This window comes from Quercus suber, unplaced genomic scaffold, assembly GCF_002906115.3.
Source record: "Quercus suber isolate HL8 unplaced genomic scaffold, Cork oak 2.0 scaffold_805, whole genome shotgun sequence".
NCBI lineage: Eukaryota > Viridiplantae > Streptophyta > Magnoliopsida > Fagales > Fagaceae > Quercus > Quercus suber.
The window spans coordinates 238,426-257,800 of record NW_027070240.1 but is presented as its reverse complement, the minus strand read 5'-3'; the positions used below and the strand labels follow the sequence as shown (position 1 = coordinate 257,800).

The 19,375-nt window shown below is 33.3% G+C and overlaps 1 protein-coding gene, 1 long non-coding RNA gene and 1 other non-coding gene across 4 annotated transcripts; 1 reads left to right on the top strand and 2 right to left on the bottom strand.

Moving 5' to 3' along the window:
• Window positions 1–609: 609 nt before the first annotated feature.
• LOC136064948 (uncharacterized) lies at window positions 610–2,678 on the bottom strand. Of its 2 annotated transcripts, none has more exons than XR_010626601.1 (3): window positions 2,385–2,678; window positions 2,101–2,257; window positions 610–1,543 (listed from the first exon to the last, which is right to left on the bottom strand). It is a non-coding gene; the product is annotated as an uncharacterized LOC136064948 (long non-coding RNA). The 2 variants fall into 2 exon arrangements; XR_010626600.1 differs by having other exon boundaries at window positions 615–1,565; window positions 2,385–2,677.
• Window positions 2,679–6,007: 3,329 nt separating this feature from the next.
• LOC112001002 (U4 spliceosomal RNA) lies at window positions 6,008–6,157 on the top strand. The gene has a single exon (XR_010626602.1). It is a non-coding gene; the product is annotated as a U4 spliceosomal RNA (small nuclear RNA).
• A 5,400-nt stretch (window positions 6,158–11,557) lies between these two features.
• On the bottom strand, window positions 11,558–16,080 carry LOC112000986 (cell division cycle 20.5, cofactor of APC complex). Its single transcript, XM_024033153.2, has 8 exons — window positions 15,859–16,080; window positions 15,643–15,741; window positions 15,008–15,199; window positions 13,460–13,726; window positions 13,260–13,362; window positions 12,829–13,145; window positions 12,265–12,426; window positions 11,558–11,896 (listed from the first exon to the last, which is right to left on the bottom strand). Exons 1-8 carry the CDS (start codon window positions 15,931–15,933, stop codon window positions 11,753–11,755), a joined length of 1,359 nt encoding a protein of 452 aa, XP_023888921.1. The 5' UTR covers window positions 15,934–16,080; the 3' UTR covers window positions 11,558–11,752.
• Window positions 16,081–19,375: the final 3,295 nt, after the last annotated feature.

The window sequence follows — 19,375 nt, the reverse complement described above, 5'->3', positions numbered from 1 at the left end:
ATTGAATTCAAATACTTCAATTATCTTTATAAAAAAAAATACAAAATTACTTCTTCAAAAAAAAAAAAAAAAAACCCACTCCCTCACATAAAAACTACTCATTCTTATCCTGAAATTTCTATGATTTTTTTTTAAAATTCTTTAAAACATTCCAAAATTTTTGTTATCTAAATCCTATACAGTTATCACAAATCCTCATCCATCCACACCTACGTATATCATCATTTTTTTTTTTTTGGTTCAAATCTCAAATTTTTTAACTTGTCACAATTCTTATCTCAATCAATAAATTCAAATGTTTTATTGGGTTTCAACTTCTTATGGCTCTTTATTTCATTTTTAAACATTATTCCACGTTACCTTACCTCTTTCTTTAAAAAAAATAAATAAATAAATACATACGGTTATTTATATATCACTTTTAAGTATTATAACACTAATGAAACCAAAAAAAAAAAATATATATATGTGGGTTTTAGTTAACTCTACTAGTAAAGTCTCTGATGATTTTATAAGAGATTTAAGGTTCAATCTCCACTTATACCAAAAATTGTTTGGTGTCTTATCTGATGATAAAGAGTTATTACCAAAAACGGACGTCATATATTGAAACTCTCTAAAAAAAATAAATAAATAAAAAAGAAAATTATTGTACATGCAAAGCCCATGTAATGAATCTAGTGTGTGTATAGACACACACAAACCTCAGACTATGGTTTGACTTCATAATATTTTGTATCTTAAATGGTAAATCCAATTTCATATACAAATAAATCATTTAATAGGGGTGTCCAACCGTGATCCAACCCAAAAAAATTGTCCAATCTGAAGAGATCTGAACCAGAATTCGACCAAGGTGGCAGTCAACGACAAATCTTTGCTAAGAAAATTCGACAAGCATGAGTTGAGTGCAAGTCCTTGTAAGAAAATCCGACTCCAACCAATTGGACTGATAACCACCGTTAAACTTCGTCATTTCAACTGATATGTTGGTTTCTTCACCAAATGTGGTGAGATTCTCTCGATCAATGAGATCTCAACATATCTAACAAGATCTCAACTAGATCCGGCAAGCCAGATCCAACGAGATCTCAACCAAATACAACAAGATCCATTAAATTTCCACTGAAAATTATAGCTCCACCATGATTGACTATTTCTCAACCAAACCCAATGGATTTGGCTGCCAGAACAATAAAATTGTTGTGGCGGTCGAAGTCCCATATACCCATGGTTGATGAAGAGTGGCATGATTCCAGACCCGAGTTGATTGGGTCCAAGACCCATTTCCACGATTTTCGGACAATGCTGCCATTAAAATACTCACTTGAGTCTTATAACTACTCCAGTGCCCAACCCACACTTGTCTCGCAGATAAGGGTCCCAAGCACATTCACCTCATACAATAATGGGTATTAGTTTGTGGCTGCCGTGCACTTCGTTGGAGTGGTGCACATATATTGGTCCTGGTTCGAATCCACTCAGCGTCACATATTGTCTGTACTTGCTGGGAAGACCATTTGTGGTGGTTTCATCGTCCTCACTACATTGTTCACAGGTGGCGCCTGAGGTGATGCTCTTCCAGTATTATAGAGTGAATTCTTACAAATAGATTGGCTAAAGAAAACGTTAATAATTTTTTTTTACATATATTTTATAAGTGGAGAATTTGTACCTAGATATCTTGATTGAAAACATTAAAATTTTTATTTAAAATGTTTGAAATCTATTGAACAAGAAATCGTGAAAAAATGGATCGATCGAGGTCGTACATATTTTCGTAGTGCGGTAGATAGGTATATAAATAATCAAATATAGGTAGAACCTTGCGAATGCATCATCAGTGTCATATCTTTCACATGCTTGGCAACGCTTGTGGGGATATTTTCTCTCTCTCTCTCTCTCTCTCTCTCTCTCTCTCTCTCTCTCTCCCCCACAAACATTGCGTAGGGTTAGAAAATAAAGCCAAGGGAAAAAATAAATGATAAATGAAGTATTAGCAGTATTTAGACCTCTTGAAGGTTATACATTCCAGTCACAAAGTAGTAGCAACAATGAATAATAATTAAGAAAAAACAAACAAACGAGGAAACCACTGACCACTATTTTATGCGTTTGTCTGCCAATTCTTCACATAAATTTACAATGCGAATTCTTTTCCAGCACATCATACATAGTTCAGGTCGAGGACTTGCGAAAGAAGGCCTAACATTAGAGATAAAGAAGAGCTTGTGATCAGCTCAGCTGAGGTTACTGGCTGAAAACCAAACAAGAATTTAGGAATAATTAATTAGAGAGAGAGAGAGAGAGAGAGATACACAAAAAAACTTATTTAAAGGAGAAGGAAGCAAGCATCAACAAAAATTTTATTTTCATGCATGTACCTTTCTTCATGATCTTAAACTCATGCCCAACTAGGATATTCCAACATTCTCGTACGAATTATGCATGCAAACTAATGTTGAGGTCTTGCTAGAAGAAGAGAAGGCCCAGCATGAAAAAGAAGAGCCTATCAGATTAGCCAAAGGAGACTGCCTACGAACCACACAAGATGAGCTCCGAGACTCAATACTTGAAACCCCTTGGAGGAGCAGGCAAATCATCCTTGGCTACCAAACAAGACTCTTGTCCTCATGTTAGATCTCTCTTCCTCTCAAATAATATTTCATAATACCAATGTATGATGCAAATACTACATCTTAGAGTCTCTATTTATAGGAAATGAAAGAATCAAATTAATTTGGACCGCTACATAAAGTTACATCCCTCTGACTAAATTGCCCTGTCCTTATCTTGGTCTTGCATTTTTTCTTCCATTTGTGAACTGCATCAATTAGCTAACCATAATGGAATATATTCTATACAAAGAAGGAAATCTGATGAAGGCTTCAACCTGACACTTGGGTTGGACAACTTGCACCAAGTCAATTTGGACGCACCTTTTCTGCTTCAAAGGAAATTAGGGGTGTTTTTAGCAACCAAAAAAAAAGGAAACATGGGGTGTCACATTTAAAGATTTTCCCGTGTGGTTTGGTATAATTAATAATATTGCACTGCACTTTTTTTTTTTTTTTTTTGCTCTTTATCATCAGACCAAGATAATTTTTAGTGTAGATAGAGATTGAATCCTAGATCTCTTATTCAATAATCAAAAACTTTAATAATTAAACTAATTGGAACCATCGCTGCACATTATTTATTGTGAAAGTTATGTGTTAATTGTTACGATAGCAGCAGCATGGAATTAAATCAACTTGTCTTTATAAATATAATATGATTTAAAACATATGAGATCAGTTTTATGATGATTACTATTTACCATCAAACCAAGATATATCGACAGGATTCGAATTTAGGTCCTTTTTATTTTTATGATAAGTGAGATTTTATGAGTTGAATTAACTAAAACCCATATCTTCACTTATTTATAAAGGTGAAAAAAGAAAGAGTTTTTAACAAAATTGAAAAATAATGAATATTAAATAAGTGATATCATATTGCTTTCTTTGCCAACTATTGAATATTTTGTATTCTCTATAAATGAAAAATTATATATTTTTCTTTTACTTTCTTTTTTGTTTAATATTTTCATCCACTCCTATTATGAGCTAATTTGCTAATGATAATATAGTTGGGATTAACTTTTTCCGATCATGATAATCGTAAAGGAAAGAGAAAAATAGAGTTTTCTCCCCATTCAAAAACTTCAATTTGTAGCCCTCTATTTTATTGTTGTCTTTAATCCAAACCACTACATTGTCATCTAACGTTATATTATAGTATTATCTCTTGCGAAGTATACAAAAGTATGATCATGACATTTCTTACTAAATATATTGCTTATCTTGATACATTCATAAATACCTATCAAATCAAAATATGATGTTTTGCAAACAAAATACAAAAAGCCATCACAAATTTTTACTTAACAATGATTAAGCTTTTATATGAATAATTATAAAAAAGACAATAATCAAAATCTAATTGCAAAAGCTAAAATATGTCACTTTGGATTATTTTTGTTTGACTAGCCATTATTTTTTATCTAATTAAGTGCCACTATAGATTACTTTGGAAATAACCATTCGAAGTACTTTCTATTCATCCCCATTCGGGTCTGATGTGTTTTTTTCAGTTACAAGCATGCGTCAAAGTATATACCAATCTCAAATCTAATCAATTATCCTGGCTAATTAGCACTTAAAAAACTTTCTTTCTTTCTTTTTCCTTTAGGTAGCATTCAAAATGGCTTAAAAATCCTACAAAATAGTTACTACATAAAAATTTGCACTCTCATATCTCACCCTCCAATCCCCCTACCGTTTTTACATCCAAAAAAAATACATTTTTTGGAATAAGTGACATTGTATCTTAACTTTAAGTGGAGGGTAGGGTATGACCAAACAGTAGTTTATAGAAATGGAAACTTTCCAAAAAGAAAAACATAAAGAACATTATAGCATTACATCCCTTAAGCATGTATCACCCTAATTTTAAAAAATAATTGTGGTGCACTGGTGCAGGGTCTTTCGTTGGTTAAAACAAAGATCATATAGTCTTCATCTCAAATCCGCAACTGTGAGAGAAGGAAACGGCACAGCAAATAATTGCAGGACTATCTGGCCTTTTGCCCTTAATTTTTTTTTTTATTTAGTAATTTGCCCCTGTTTGCAAACTATATAGGGATATGCCCCTGTTTCGATACTCGATTACCTTAAAATCGAATTTCTACGAAATACTCGATCTGTAGAAAATCGAGTTATGCCCGATCAAACTTAAAAATAAAAAAAATAAAAATAAAATAAAACATAGAACTCGATTTTATGGAAATCGAGTTCAAAAACGCCACTATAAAGCTTTAAAACGTCACTATAAGGCTTAAAAACATCACTATAGGACTCCCTGATGGGGTAAGCACACTTATAAAAAAAAATTTGCAGGAAAACGCCGCTATAGAGCTTTAAAACATCGTTATAGGGATTAAAACGCTACTATAAGGCTTCCTAAATGGTATCACACTTGTAAAAATAATTTTGCAGGAAAAATCACACTTTTAAAAAAAATTTGCATGAAAACACCGCTATAAGGCTTTAAAACGTCACTATAGGGATTAAAAACGCCACTATAGGGTCCTTGAACCTGTACGGCGTGATCACACTGATAAAAATTTTTGCAGGAAAACGCCGCTATATTGCTATAAAACGTCACTAGAGGGTCACTAGAGGGCATAAAAACGCCACTATAGGCTCCCACTTATAAATTTTTTTTTGCATGGAACTCGATTTTCGATATTCGAGTTCCATGCAAATTTTTTTTTTTTTTTTTTTTAAGTTTGATCGGGCATAACTCAATTTTCTATGAATCGTGTATTTCATTGAAACTCGATTTTAAGATAATCGAGTATCGAAACGGGGGCACGCCCCTATATAGTTTGCAAACAAGGGCAAATTGCTAAATAAAAAAAAAATAAAAATAAAATAAAAAATAATAATAATTTAAGGGCAAAAGCCCAGATAGTCCAATAATTGCATGATCACACAATATATCAACTTTTGGTTCTTCTTTCCCTTTTGAAATCATCCTGGCAATCTGAGATTACACATGCACAAAAGGCATCCATACATTCATATCTACCAAAAAATAAAAATAAAAAATAACCTACATGGAAGCGATTTTATCAGAGACGTCAGAATATCCTTCCACTTCCTCCCAATGCTCATCTTAATCAAGGGGGAAAAAACAATATTTATAACATGCTAGGTCGAGCAATTATAATAATAATTCATAATTCAAACATACTATAGCAGTAGACACATTACCCAGGACATAAGAAAAAGTTTGTGTGCCGTACATCGGCAGCATTGGTAAGGCCAAGCTATTGCCCATAACTTGCTTCAGGGATTAAGAGATTGGGAGCAATGAGAAAAGCAAGGCCCTCACCAGCATTCCACAACGTATTTCAATACATAATGCAATACAAAGTAGAGCAAAATCTTCTTATTAAAGCATCTTTAAGCTTCAGGAAGTGACGCAACTAGTGAGGTTCTAGTCGAGGTGTGTCTATTGCTGGTTAAAAACTATTTCCAAATCCTTTCGTAGGCCTGGGTTTGGCCCTGGCCTTTGAGAATTTCTGGAAGGGCTTCCTCCAAGGTAAGACCCTGACTTAGTAATTTAATTTGTAACTTGTACACTGAGTGCCCATAAAACCATCCATATTAAATTAATTAGTGTCAAAAGCTTTATAGTTCAACTAGTTAGCATTTCTTAGTATTTCCAATAGAGATATTCAAGTTTCAAATCCCCCATCCACATCCCCCAACTATTGAATTATAAATATAATTAAATAAATCAACCATTAGTGGTAGTGGACCAATAGAGAGGAAAAATAGTAATCTTATTAATACATCTTAAATTTATACTATTACGTGGATTACAATTAACTCAATAAGTAAAAGTCATTTTACTAGAATAATTAAAGTACCTACTAAGTCTAAATTACTCATATTTTCAATCGTCAATCAAAAAGTTGGTAAGTTAATCACACTTTGGAAATTGCTCATCTTTTCAATTGATCCGTTAGCATTGGAGGTTAAAAAAAAATATTATTTTTCACAATCTAGCAAGTGGAAACTACTCATATTTATTTTTAAGTTCAAGTGTATTATGCCAAGAAAATTATTGCATTTGACTTTTAAAAAATTATGTATTCATTGATTTTACATTGAGAATTGTTGGGTTATAAATTGACCCTGGTTAATTAATTCAATTACTCAAGTTAATTAATTAGGTCAAATTACATGCAAATCGTAAAGGCACAAACAAATCACCAAATAAACTAATGTGCAGCAAAAATTAAATTGATACGGTGATTTGTTGACAAATGGGAAAAATCTTCTACAAGGCAAAAACCCCACTAGGTGATTTTCCAGTCAGTATTCCCAAGAATCCACTAATTCAAAATCAAACAGTTACAAGTATAAGGAATCTTACAACTACCCTGAGCTATCCCAAAATACCAACCTATAATTGAACCTTTACTCCAATCCCCAATTGGAATTGATCTTGTAAAGACTTCTTCCTTTATGCATAGATCCCAATACGTGTCTAACTTCCTAACAACTGATTGATTGTTGTTGGATGCAAAATTCTTCACTTCAAAGCACGTTGAAGATCTGGAAGCACTTGGTTACAAAACCCTAAAACGCACAAAAATGCAATAACTTCTTACAGAGTATATGAGTTCTCTAAATTGAGTCTCTGTATGTTTGATGACTTCAAAATAAAGCTTTTATATGCTTTAGAGGTTTAGTGAACAAAACTCTAACAGTCCAAGTCGTTATGGGCCGAAATTTTGATCTGAGAATTCTAGATCTGCATAGCTCAAGAGATCAAGAGGTGTTAAGCTAGTGTCAAAAATTACTCATTAAGTATTGATAGATGCCAGTGTCGAGACTAGTGTCAAGCTTCACTAAATCAGCTTTTCTTCACTTGTTTTTTAGTTCAATTTTCATGTCTTTAAAGCTACCACTTGTTATGTCTTATCAACACACTTCTTGATATCTTAAACACATCTTAAATCTACCCAATTACAAATAAAATGCATTTTGTCAAATGATATGCCAATACATAGAAAATATAACCTTAACAAGAATCTATGACAAACTATATTAATCTGGTGAAATATTCAAAAACCATATGCATCAAGCTTACAAAATGATCTTAGTTTTCACTAATATTTACAAGTATTGCAATTTTTTTATTGGGTGAGTACAATTATTTATGAGTTGACTATAACATTTTATTAGGCGTTTTGCCTTATCATAATTTCTTTATACAATAAACTCTATCCACCATTTCTTTATCTCCCTCTCAGTCTTATGGTATAATCTGAATGCTCTTTGGGATTATTAATATTATTAGATGGTTTAAATATTATTAATGGTAATAGTAATTGGTAGACATAATTGTTGGGGTTAGTGCCCTAAAATCCTATTATATGCCATGTATGACATTATATTCTATGTAATAATCTTGTTTTATTATTACTAAAAATAATGGTAACATTAATATTTAGACATTATCATATAGTCCATGAGATGTATAGTATATGATTTATATAATTTAGTCACAGAAGATATAAATCACAAGTTCTTTGTAAACTCAGAATTTTAATTCGTAGTCTGTGATGAAATTGGGCATTTCATCTACAAAGACTATAACATATCAACTAAGATGATTTGTCTTGCTCATAGAAGTGGAGACTTCTAGTTAATACATTGATATGTTTTAAGTATTAAGACATATTGAACTGAACCGCTGTGAGATTTATTATTCTACTAATGACTGTCAAATGAATAATAAATCTCACGACTTCTATTTACATCAACTCTTAATCTTGAAAGAATAATGAACCTGATCATGAAGTGTAGGTTGCTTTAATATATCAGGAGTGAGATCTAAAGTCACGATCAAAACCTTAGTATGTTGAGCAGCCACATTTAATGTTGAGGGAACATATATTCTCGAGATAGAATTCATAATCTCTTAACGAAGATATAAAATATTCTCTTGAAATAAGTTTAATGGGTTTGGTTATTCAGAATGTTAGGCCTAACTACTTTAGTAAGAAGTTATTAAAATATATATTTATGAAATTGGATTTTATAAATATAAGATGAATAACTTAAAGGATTAAACTGAGTACTCAAGGATTAAAATATAGTAATATTCAAAGTGGCAGTCAACATTCATGACTTTGTACTACTACGAATATTTTAATGAAAGGGTTGAATGTATAATAAAGTCTTGAGATACAATTTATTAATAAGGGCTAGAATGCAACAATATTTATATAGTGGTATTAAATATAGTTAATGATTATTTTGGGCTTGTCAAGAGTTGACAAAAAAGCCCAAAACTCATTGGAGCTAGTGTTTTATTTGTCCCTTTTGATCCTACTTCAAGCCACATACTAAAACCCCATTGGAATAACTCAAAAGGTTAGCCCAATTAGATAATCAGTTATATATAAGGAGAGAAATATACATAATTTAATAATATACGATAATGTATAAAAATGGTGTGTATGTGAGTGTGAACCACTCTCTTCTGCTCCCTTAAACTGATTGAGATACCACCTTCTTGGGCATAAGTGGAATTGGAGTGAAGATTAAAAGTGTTCCCAAGTACTTCTAATCTTTGGTTTTGAATTTAACCGCACCAAGGTATACTCTCTTGTTCTTAAATTCTAAAATTTATATAGTACTTGTTATCAATTGCAAATAAAGTAGAATCGTTAATTTTCTGCTGCGTATGTTTTGTATGCGATACACACGTGTTTTTTCAAAAATAATCACATAATGTTCAACAAATATTTATAGATCAATATTACTCAATATATGTCAGACCTCAGGACTAAATATAGTGGATCTAAGATTTGAATGTGGTATAATATATTAGTGTTTCAGAACTTAACACGAAGTAATTAATGTTAATTTGTCTCTTTTTAAGCAAAATAAAATAAATAAATAGATGGGTTTGAAATAAGTTTTGATTTATTAAGTATATATATGTGAAACAAATTTGAGATTTTTTTTTTTTTTTTTTGAGATTAAATTGCTAAAATTTAAAAGAATTTAGAATGAGTTTGAGATTTATATTTTTTTAATAAATTCATATTTAGAATAGGTACTCTCAACCCAAACATGTCTTTTCCTATTCTTAAGTAACTGCACCGAAGTAAACCAAATTAGACCACAGTGGACCGAAGTGGATCTAAATGGACCAAAGTGGATCAAATTGGACCAATATGAATAGAACAGACCAAAGCAGACCTAAATGAACTGAATAGACCAAAGTAGACCGAAATTGACTTTTTATAAAGACCGAAATGGACCTAATGGACTGAAGTGAACGAAATTGGACCAAATTAGACCGTAATGAACCAAAATATATTGAAACACTAGAAATTCCATTTGAAATGTTGAAAATCTAGTGAACAAGCAATCATGAAAAAATGGATCTAGATCATACATATTTTCGTTCTATCGTGGATAGATCTATAAATAATTGAATGTAGTTTATTTTCTTTCCCCCTTTCTCTCTCTCTCTTCTAGTCCAACAAACATTGCAAAGGGTTAGAAAATTAAGCCAAAGGCAAAGATAAATTATAAATTAATTAAGTATTAGCAGAATAGAGACCTCTTGAAGGTTATGGGCCTGTTTGGTCCTAGTTTTCAAAAATTGTTGTTTAAAAAGATGTGAAAACTATGGTTTAAAAAGTGTTGTTGAAAAACGTATTTTTAATGTAAATAAAATAAAAAAAATGTGTTTGGTACTACAGTTTAAACAACACTTTTCAGTGTTTAAAAAATATAAATATGTGTTTGGTAAGTGTGTTTTAACTGGTAAAAAAAGCTGGGCAAAGTATTAAAAATAACTTTTTTTTAATCAGGAGAGAGGAACATCCATTATATTCCCACGCTCCTCTCTTTCCTTCTTCATCCCTTAGTCTTCCTTGAGAGCAGAAAAAAACCCACGCAGTCCTCATCTCCATTGACGGCAAAGAAGATCCACAGTTGTGCTTGACGTTCCTCGGATCTCATCTCCACTGTCAACACTCCAAGACCCAGCAACTAATCGAGATTCTGTCGCCGCCGAGTCGCCGACCCATCACTCCAAGATCCAGGTTCGAATCCCACGTTCACCTTGCTTGTCAATGGGTTTTTGTCTAAAGACCGAACCGTTCCTTCTTCACTCACAGATTTCTCACTCTTTTGTTTTTTTTTTTTTTTTTTTTTTTTTTTTTTTTGTTTAAAATTATTTTGTTACAGTATTTTCAGCAAAATAAGCTGTATTCAAACGGACCTTGAATATTGCCAAGTTATCATTAATTTAAACAAACATCTATTTTGGTATTTATGTAGGGAAATTATTGATATATGGAAAAATCCTATAGGATGACCTATTTATATAAGTTATTGATATATGGCAAAATCCTATTCACTCATTTCATAATAAATTAATAGGATTTTAAGCACTCTATAAAGGGTGTTAAAACTTAAAAGGACTAAATAGAATATTGCAAGGACCTATTCTAGGCTTATTCTTCAGAAAGCATTACAAGCACTGATCCTGGCATTACATCTCTCCTTGGTATACCAAAGAACTCAGTTCTATATTTTTGTGAATTAATACAATAATCCAAACCCAAGAAGATACATCTCAACACCAAGATGAACCTCAACTTGGTCTGCATAGAACACGAAAGGGAAGGAAATTTTTAAGCAATAGGATTTCAACAAAAACAGGCCAGATATAACCCATCAGATCTCAGAGTTTCAATAGTTACTGCCTCAAACCCAGATCATAACCATTAAGTATTCATTTGTATGCATTCTCTGCCAAGATTTTCTATTAAACAAACATGCTAATGGGATTAAATCACAAATTAGCAATAAGTACGAAAAAGAGGAAAATAAATGAAATATTTTGTAACAAATTTTTGCACATTGAGCAGAATTGACTAGATTTTTCTTCAACAAAATTTTCTGTGCTTTCATCTTCTCATTTACATAACAGTAATAGTACAATATACATGTTGATCTGTAAAGGAACTAAAAAGATCAATGTGCTTTTTTTGTTTTTTAAAAAAAGTAGTAAAAGATCATGATGCTCTTTTGTACAATAATTAAATGTAAAAAACAGAAAGAGACAGAACCAAGCATGAGGAAACCAACTGTTTCAGTTCTCCTCATCTTAATGGGGATGTCTTCAGAGACAAAAGACTGTCCAGATCCGAGATTCTTGAATTGTCAACAGTAGGTGGTCCAAAAACCTCCCAAAAGCGAAGAGTCTCATCTGCCCCAGCTGACACCGCAGTTATACCATCAGGGCTCTGCATTAAATCAGCAAAGGAACTAATTTCATGTATTTTGAAGATACACTCTATAGTCTACCTGCCAGTTTGGCTGTTCTTTGAAATTCTAACAGCCTCATTGATACCTTGTACGGTATCTAATGCACAAATATGTCATCTTGCATAGGGCCACTTAAATGAGTTGGAGACAGCACCATAATAAATAGATTAGTCATATTTAGGAATTTTTACTTCATTCAAACTAAATTAGAATGATGGCTGCCATTCTTGAACTGCCCCATATTTAGTAATGGAGTCTGTACACTAGATGCTATATAAAGCACAAATGGAGCCATTCAAATCCTCTGAGAATAAATTTTTAACTTAAAACTCTTATAGGGTCAAACCTGGCAGAGGTGAAGGACTCTGGATGCATGGCGCCTGAAATCTCCTACTTTAGTCATGGACGGATACCTCCATAAGCATAGCTGGTTCTGATGCTCACTTGTGCCGTAGCCATGGCCACTCAAGATCTCTTTGTGATGTCTATTCCACTCGAGTCCACAAATCTAGATAAATAACACTATAGAGTGTTAGAATAATAGTTAAATGATTTTGGTTATGTTATTCTAGTAATGTTGTTTGTATTTTTTGAAAATACGTGTAGATAAAAAAGTGCGTGGAAATACGTATAATATTATTTAAATATTAAAAACTGTTGTTCAAAATATACTACCAAACAGCCCCTAAATTCATTAGTTCATAGTTCATAATTCATATCAGTTTATGCTTTTGAGATGAACAGTAGTTTGTCATGGTATAAGAGCATATAGCCAGAGTTCGAACCACTATACATTTTGGTATAATGCATTTATTCCTTTTAACTGATTAACACCATCTGTTGACTAATTAGGAAATTGTAGATACTATGGAAAACTAATTAAAAAAGAAGAGTAAATTCTATAACTTGCCTGAGCTTTGGTATCTATGCTGTTAATACAGGTCCCCTTTTGTGTATTCCATATCTTAATACAACCATCTTTTGTGCCTCCTCCTGAGGCAAGTACATCGGACTGATATGGGCACCACGCAAGGGCCTTGACTGCAGCGCAATGGTCATTGAAACGATACAAGAAATTGGATGAGCTCATTTTGGAAGCTTCCCATATGTATATGAGATTTTCATTGCCTCCGCTTGCCAATGTATTGCCTCTACTTGACCATTTCAAGCCACACACTTCTTGAGTATGTAGTTTTATACGGGAAGTCAAATTGTTTGGGGCTCGAACTGCCAAATAAAACATGTATGCCAGATCATAAACATATAAATTATCTCATTCTATCAATTATTTATTACTCTCAGAACAGAATAAGTAAAGGTAATAACATATAATCAAATTACCATCATGATTAATGATGGATTTGTCCTCACTTCCTGATGTTAGAATGTGACCATTCCATCCAGTGGCTGCTACTCTGCCATTATGACCTTCTAGGCTTCTAATCTGTGGGTTAAGCATACAAGTAATCTGAACCTTTAAATCCAAAACAAATGAATAATATTTCAAGAAAGGCATAAAACAAACACAGATAGTGCTTTACAAGTTTAGAGGTCTCGGCATCCCAGATTTGAAGTTTGGAATTTATATACCCAACTGCCATTGTCTTGGCGTCCCCAGACCATGCCAGACTTGTAGGGTAATCATTGGCACCGACTTGCAACAACTTTTGAACTTCTCGGTTCTCTGACTTCCACAGGTACAATTCTGAGCCCAGAGCAATGGCAAGAATGTTGTTTCTCCCCCAATCCATGACATTCAAGTAGTAGTCATTTTTTATGTTTGGAGCATCTAGAATCCTAGTTTCTCTCTGCAAACAAAAATATAAGTTACCTGTGAATGAACAACGTAAAATGTAAACAATGAATGGAGTAAATATGCAGCCTTTACAAACATGAATCTGAACAAGGGCGCAGCATACTTTCATGAAGCCCAAGCCACGTATCTGATTGTCAAGCTTAGCATACATCTACATATATGGCTTCATGAAAGTACCCTAGACTGTCAAAATTAAGGGCTGCCAGTTCTCCATAAAATTCCGAATGACGAGAAGAATGATCTGTGCAATCCATACAATTCCCCTTCCAGAAGGGTAGATCTTGAGTTTGTGGCCTGCCCCACATTGCAAGCCATAGAATGAAAGTGGCAATTTGAATCTAATACTTTCCTAAAATCAAATGCCTCCAAGAAACTTCACCCCTCTTATCCTGATTGTCCGCTTAGCGGAAAACTGACTTTTCTTTTATGGAATCACAAAGATTTTGACTTCACAACCCATTGAATATAGCGTCTTAACTCTTAACCAGTGGCCACATGCTGAACAGTTGATCAGCAGCAATTGGAAATATCTAGATGGAATCACTTGTATTATTTAGCCATCTTTGCATTTCTATCCACCACCCTACAAAACCTAGTTCCCAAAAACAACCACTAAGGCTCCATTAGAAAGCCAATTATCAAACCAAAATAAATTTCAGTCAGGTACAAACATCCTCTAAGTTCATGTGTGATTTGACTGCATCTTATGTTTTGTGTTTGTTTGATCAAAAACCTCATCTGTACTTATTTTCTTAACTCTCAACTTCACGTGATATTCGATGTGCAATGGACTCAGTTCAATAAAATTTCTGTTCATAGAAAGATTCAAGAAAAAATACCCCTTAAATCACATCCTAAAATTTATTTAATCCTAAAGAAGCTAAAATGATGTACATTGCTGACAACACTATAACGAATATGCAGTCCTCTATCGTGTCTGAAATTCCAAAGCAAGACATGAAATTTGAATACTGTCATGATAAATACCAAACAGGTCCTATTTTGGTCCTATAACTCTAAATAAGGCCACAGAATTAAAAGCACTATCATGATTGTCCAAAAGCACTATCATTTGCAGTTATCTCTTCGCCTTCGTGGTGCTAAGAACTCTCAGCATATCCTATTAATAAAAATCTAAATGAACATATATATATATAAGCATAAACAGAAATATACATGAATTAATATGAAGTTATGTATTCAAACTCATAAAATATCCTCAAAACCACACATGAATTAGAAGAAAATAAGCAAAGAACAATAAAATGATTACATTGGGCAGTTTCCGAAATTGATTCTGCTTTGTACTATAATCCAATGCCTCGACCTCTTGCCGTTGCATCTCATCAATATGGCGAATCGATCTTCTACTTGATTTTGGGCTTCCCCTGAAAACCAACATTCTAAACGGTCTCCCTTCCGAATCCAAGGTCAGCTTATCCTCCAATTTCTGTCGGTATACTTCCTGCCTCAAAGAAATGAATAGAGATTACCAAAAAAAGAAAAAAAGAAAAAAAGAGAAAAGAAAAGATTCCCACTTCCTAAATTGCAACAAGTTCATCAATTACCCAACTCGAATTTCAAGGAGATCTTCATGCCAACCCCAATAACTCCCAAGAACTTAAATACCCATTTGAAGTTGTCAAGATTTTCTATAAATTTTGAGTCACAAACGTGAAAAGACCCTTGAATCTAACTCATCCGTTCATCAACTTCAAGAACACAAATTCAATAGAAATAAAAAACCCATATAACTACCTAAGCAGTCAATCACAAAATACTAATTTCATATACAAGCAGAGCATCCAAGAACGTGAATAACTCAATAAGAAAAAAAAACCCAAGTAACATTTTCACACATTTAAAAAGAAAAAGCAAGAAAGCAATGAGAAGAATGAGGAAACGTACATTGAAGTTGGGATTGAAAACTTTCTTGGTGGTGGTTGTCAGCAAACAGTGGGCTTGATCAAGATCCATCAAACTCCTATTCGGTATGAACCGGTCTCCCTTCACAAAATACCAAAGAAAGAAGATAAAATTCAAATTAGGAAGTGGCAAAGAAACAAAGAAAAAGAAAAAAAAAGGGTTGTGGTTTGATTTGTAAGTAGTGGAGTGAGAGTGTACCGGAAAGTCGTATTGGGTGGTGGGGTCGCTGAGGAGGCGAGTCGGGGAGTACCAATCTGGTTGAAGTTCCCACATGTTTTGGTTGCTATTTGCTAAGAAGAAGAAGGCGACGAAGACGAAGAAAGTTAACCGAGAACAACAAGGGGCTTCGGGTTTGGGTTTTTGCTAAGGTATATCTATCTCCCGCCAATTAGTATTTCTACAGGTAGAAACTCAACCGTTATTACTTGTTAGTTGGTTTTCTCCTTGTTAGTTAGTTTGTGGTAAGGTACATCTGTCTCCCGCCAATTAGTATTTTTGTGTCGGGTCTGATCGGGTCAGTTCGGTTTGGGGTAACCCGCGGTAAACTAATTATTTATCAGTTTTAAATCTAAGTCGGTGGGAGTCTTATAAAAACATTTATCTCATTAGCGATAGAGCCACTTAATTTAGGATGGCAAGATACCTCCATCCCACACTCTACCTCCATTTTCCTTGCTCTAATCTTGTCATGAATTGAAGATGGGAACAGGATGGCGACGAGAATCCCATGATATGACCCTGTCCTACCTCGTTGCTATCGCTGCCCCCCTCCTCCTCCTCCTCCCCAACCCCCAAATTAAGCATTATTATATACACTTCTCACATATTATAAGGGATTGATCTAGTAGTTCCTAAGATCTCATGAGATCTATGAGGTACTTCCTATATAATATAGCTTCAAATATGTTTTTAGTTCACAATTTTATGGGGTGTTTTTATTTTATTTTATTTTAATTTTAAAAATTTTCAAACCTTAATAAATTTAGTGTTTCATTTTAGTCATTCTTTTAAACTGTGTTTCATTCTCATCCTTTACTATCACATAATTGACAAAAATTGCTGACATGACTAACAAAATGTGTTTGTTTATGTTTATAANAAAAAAAAAAAAAAAAAAGACGTTTCTTGATTTATTTTATGAATTATTAACTATTTTTAGAAAATAATTTATTAACATTAATGTTGTTGTAGCTTGTGGGGTACGCTTGGTTTATTTTTTGGACTAAAATTTGAAGCTATAGAGATATATAAAATGAAAATAATGAAACTTTTATTTGAATGGTTGATGATGGGAAAATTATCTATAATATTTGATTTTTTTTAAAGAGAAAAAATTACAAATAATTTGAAGCTAGTAATGCAGCATTGCCTCTAGTGTTGATGTCCCAATTCATGAGAATTTTCAAACAAAAATCCAAAAAATTACCATCGATTAAATCAGTATCAATCCAAATTGTGAAAATATGAGATTATAATGTTAATGAATGGGATGAAATTTGACAAAGTTTGAGTAGATGTTAGTTTTGATTTTCATAAACTTTTTTGTATTTATACTTCCCCCCCCCCCCCCCACAAACTTCGAATCCTAGTTCCGTCCCTGGACTTCGTTGATTCATATTCATTTATGGTAAAATTTTCCTAAGTTTGTAGAATAATATTCATTGCAGCCAGACTAAATTTGAAATTGCATCAGTTAGATCTCAAAACGACGTTTCTCAATTAATGAAGAATTAAAGGAAGATATCTATATGGATTACTTTAGGTAAAGGGACATAAAGACAAAGTCTACAGGTTAAAAAAAAAAAAAAAAATTCTTTGAATGGATAAAACAATTTTCGAGGTAATGGTATTTAACATTCCATTAAGCGATATTAGAAACAGGCTTCAAAATGAGCCTTCTGGACCACTGTTTTTATACATGGAGGTATGAAGATAAACTAAAATTGTTATCTAGATGATATATTATTAGCCAGTAATTTTCCATATATGATAAACAAAACCGAACTATGTTTTGGATCCAGAAAAATATCCGGAAAAAATACTTCGACAGTTTTAGCAGGGAAGACTATAATAGACTAGTGAGATACCTATTTTTCAAAGGAATAATACTCAACCAAAAACATGTTTCCAACACATGAGGCTAATATTGAAGAAATGAAAACTGTTTCCTATGCACAAGCTGTGGGTGGCCCGTAGCCTTTTTTAACTGTGATACCACATAATTCCTTTGAAGTAGAAAGGAGCAACCTAATTGACTTGCTGCAAGTTGCCCAATCATAGTGTCAGGTTGAAGCCTTCATCAGCTTTCCTTTTCTGTATAGAATATATTCCATTATGCTCAGCTAATTGATGCAGTTGACAATTAGAAGAAACTAATCAAGACCAAGAAAAGGACAAGGCAATTTAGTCAGAGGGATGTAAAATTTTGTAGCGGTCCTAATTGGATTCTTTCATTTCCTATAAATAGAGACTCTTAGTTGTTGTATTTGCACATCCAACATTGGGTTTATGAAATATTTGAGAGGAAGAGAGATCTAACATTAGGATAAGAGTCTTGTTTGTTAGCCAAGGATGACTTACCTGCTCCCGCAACGGGTTTCAAGTATTGAGACTAGAAACTCTTGTGTGGTTCGTAGGTAGTCTCTTTGGCTAATCTGACAGGCTCTTCTTTCTCATGCTAGGCCTTCTTTTCTTCTAATTAGCAATTGTTAACACTATTTTGCATGCATAATTCATAAATAAGAAGAAAGGTACATGAAAATGAAATTTCTTGTTGATGCTTGCCTTCTCTCCTCCAAATAGGTTTGAGTGTATGTATTATATTTTTTCCTCTCTAATTAATTATTCCTAAACTCTTGTTTGGTTTTCAGACAGTCACTCTGGCTAAGCTGATATAGGCTCTTCTCGATCTATAATGTTAGGCCTTCTTTCGCAAGCCCTTGACCTTAACTATGTGTGATGCACTCGGAAAGTATTTGCATGGTAAATATATGTGAAGAATTGGCAGATAAACGCAGAAAAAAGTGGTCCACGGACTATGGTTCTAGTTCTCGTTTGTTTGTTTTTTCTTAAATAATATTCATCGTTGCCAGTACTTAGTGACTGGAATGTATAGGGCCTGTTTGGTCACCCTTTTTAAAACATAGTGTTCAGTGTTTAAACATTGAACACTAGTGTCCAAAATTTAAAAACTATGTTTGGTCACCATTTTCTGTTCAGGGTTGTTTGAAAAACAGTGTTCAAAAACCCATGTTTGAACAGCATTTTTTGGAATCATCTCGGAGCTAATTTTAAACAACAAAAATGCAGTTTCAATGGCACTTTGGTAATTAAATTGAACACAACTATGGGGCCACCTGGTCAGCTTTTTTTCAAGTTTGTCTCCTCTCTTTACTCTCATCTCTTCAAAACCGAATCCTTTACTGGTACGAAGATCCAAAACTCTCCTCCATAACTCCCCAGCAGAACTCTCCGTTACTCCCCTCACCGACCCAGAGCCATTAAATCCTCACCGACCCATCAAATATTGTTTCAATAGCAAACAAAGAATAGAAAAATTGGGGTTTTCCCGATTGGTGAGGAAAACGTGTGAATAATATCGTGAAACCCTTTTTTTTTTTTTTAATAAAGGAATTGTGGGTCTCGTAAACAATGCAGCTAAAAGCCAAAAAAAAAAAAAAAAAATCAGAAAACACAAAAGGTGAAGGAAACGCCA

What these genes read in the sequence shown, in the direction of transcription:
- LOC112000986 (XM_024033153.2), bottom strand. Translation starts at nt 15,933, where the DNA reads ATGTGGGAACTTCAACCAGATTGGTACTCCCCGACTCGCCTCCTCAGC. An exon ending in AATTTCGGAAACTGCCCAAT is followed by an intron (nt 13,727 to 15,007) that starts GTAATCATTTTA and finishes TTTTGTTTGCAG; the next exon opens with AGAGAAACTAGGATTCTAGA. An exon ending in ATCCATCATTAATCATGATG is followed by an intron (nt 13,146 to 13,259) that starts GTAATTTGATTA and finishes TTTATTTGGCAG; the next exon opens with TTCGAGCCCCAAACAATTTG.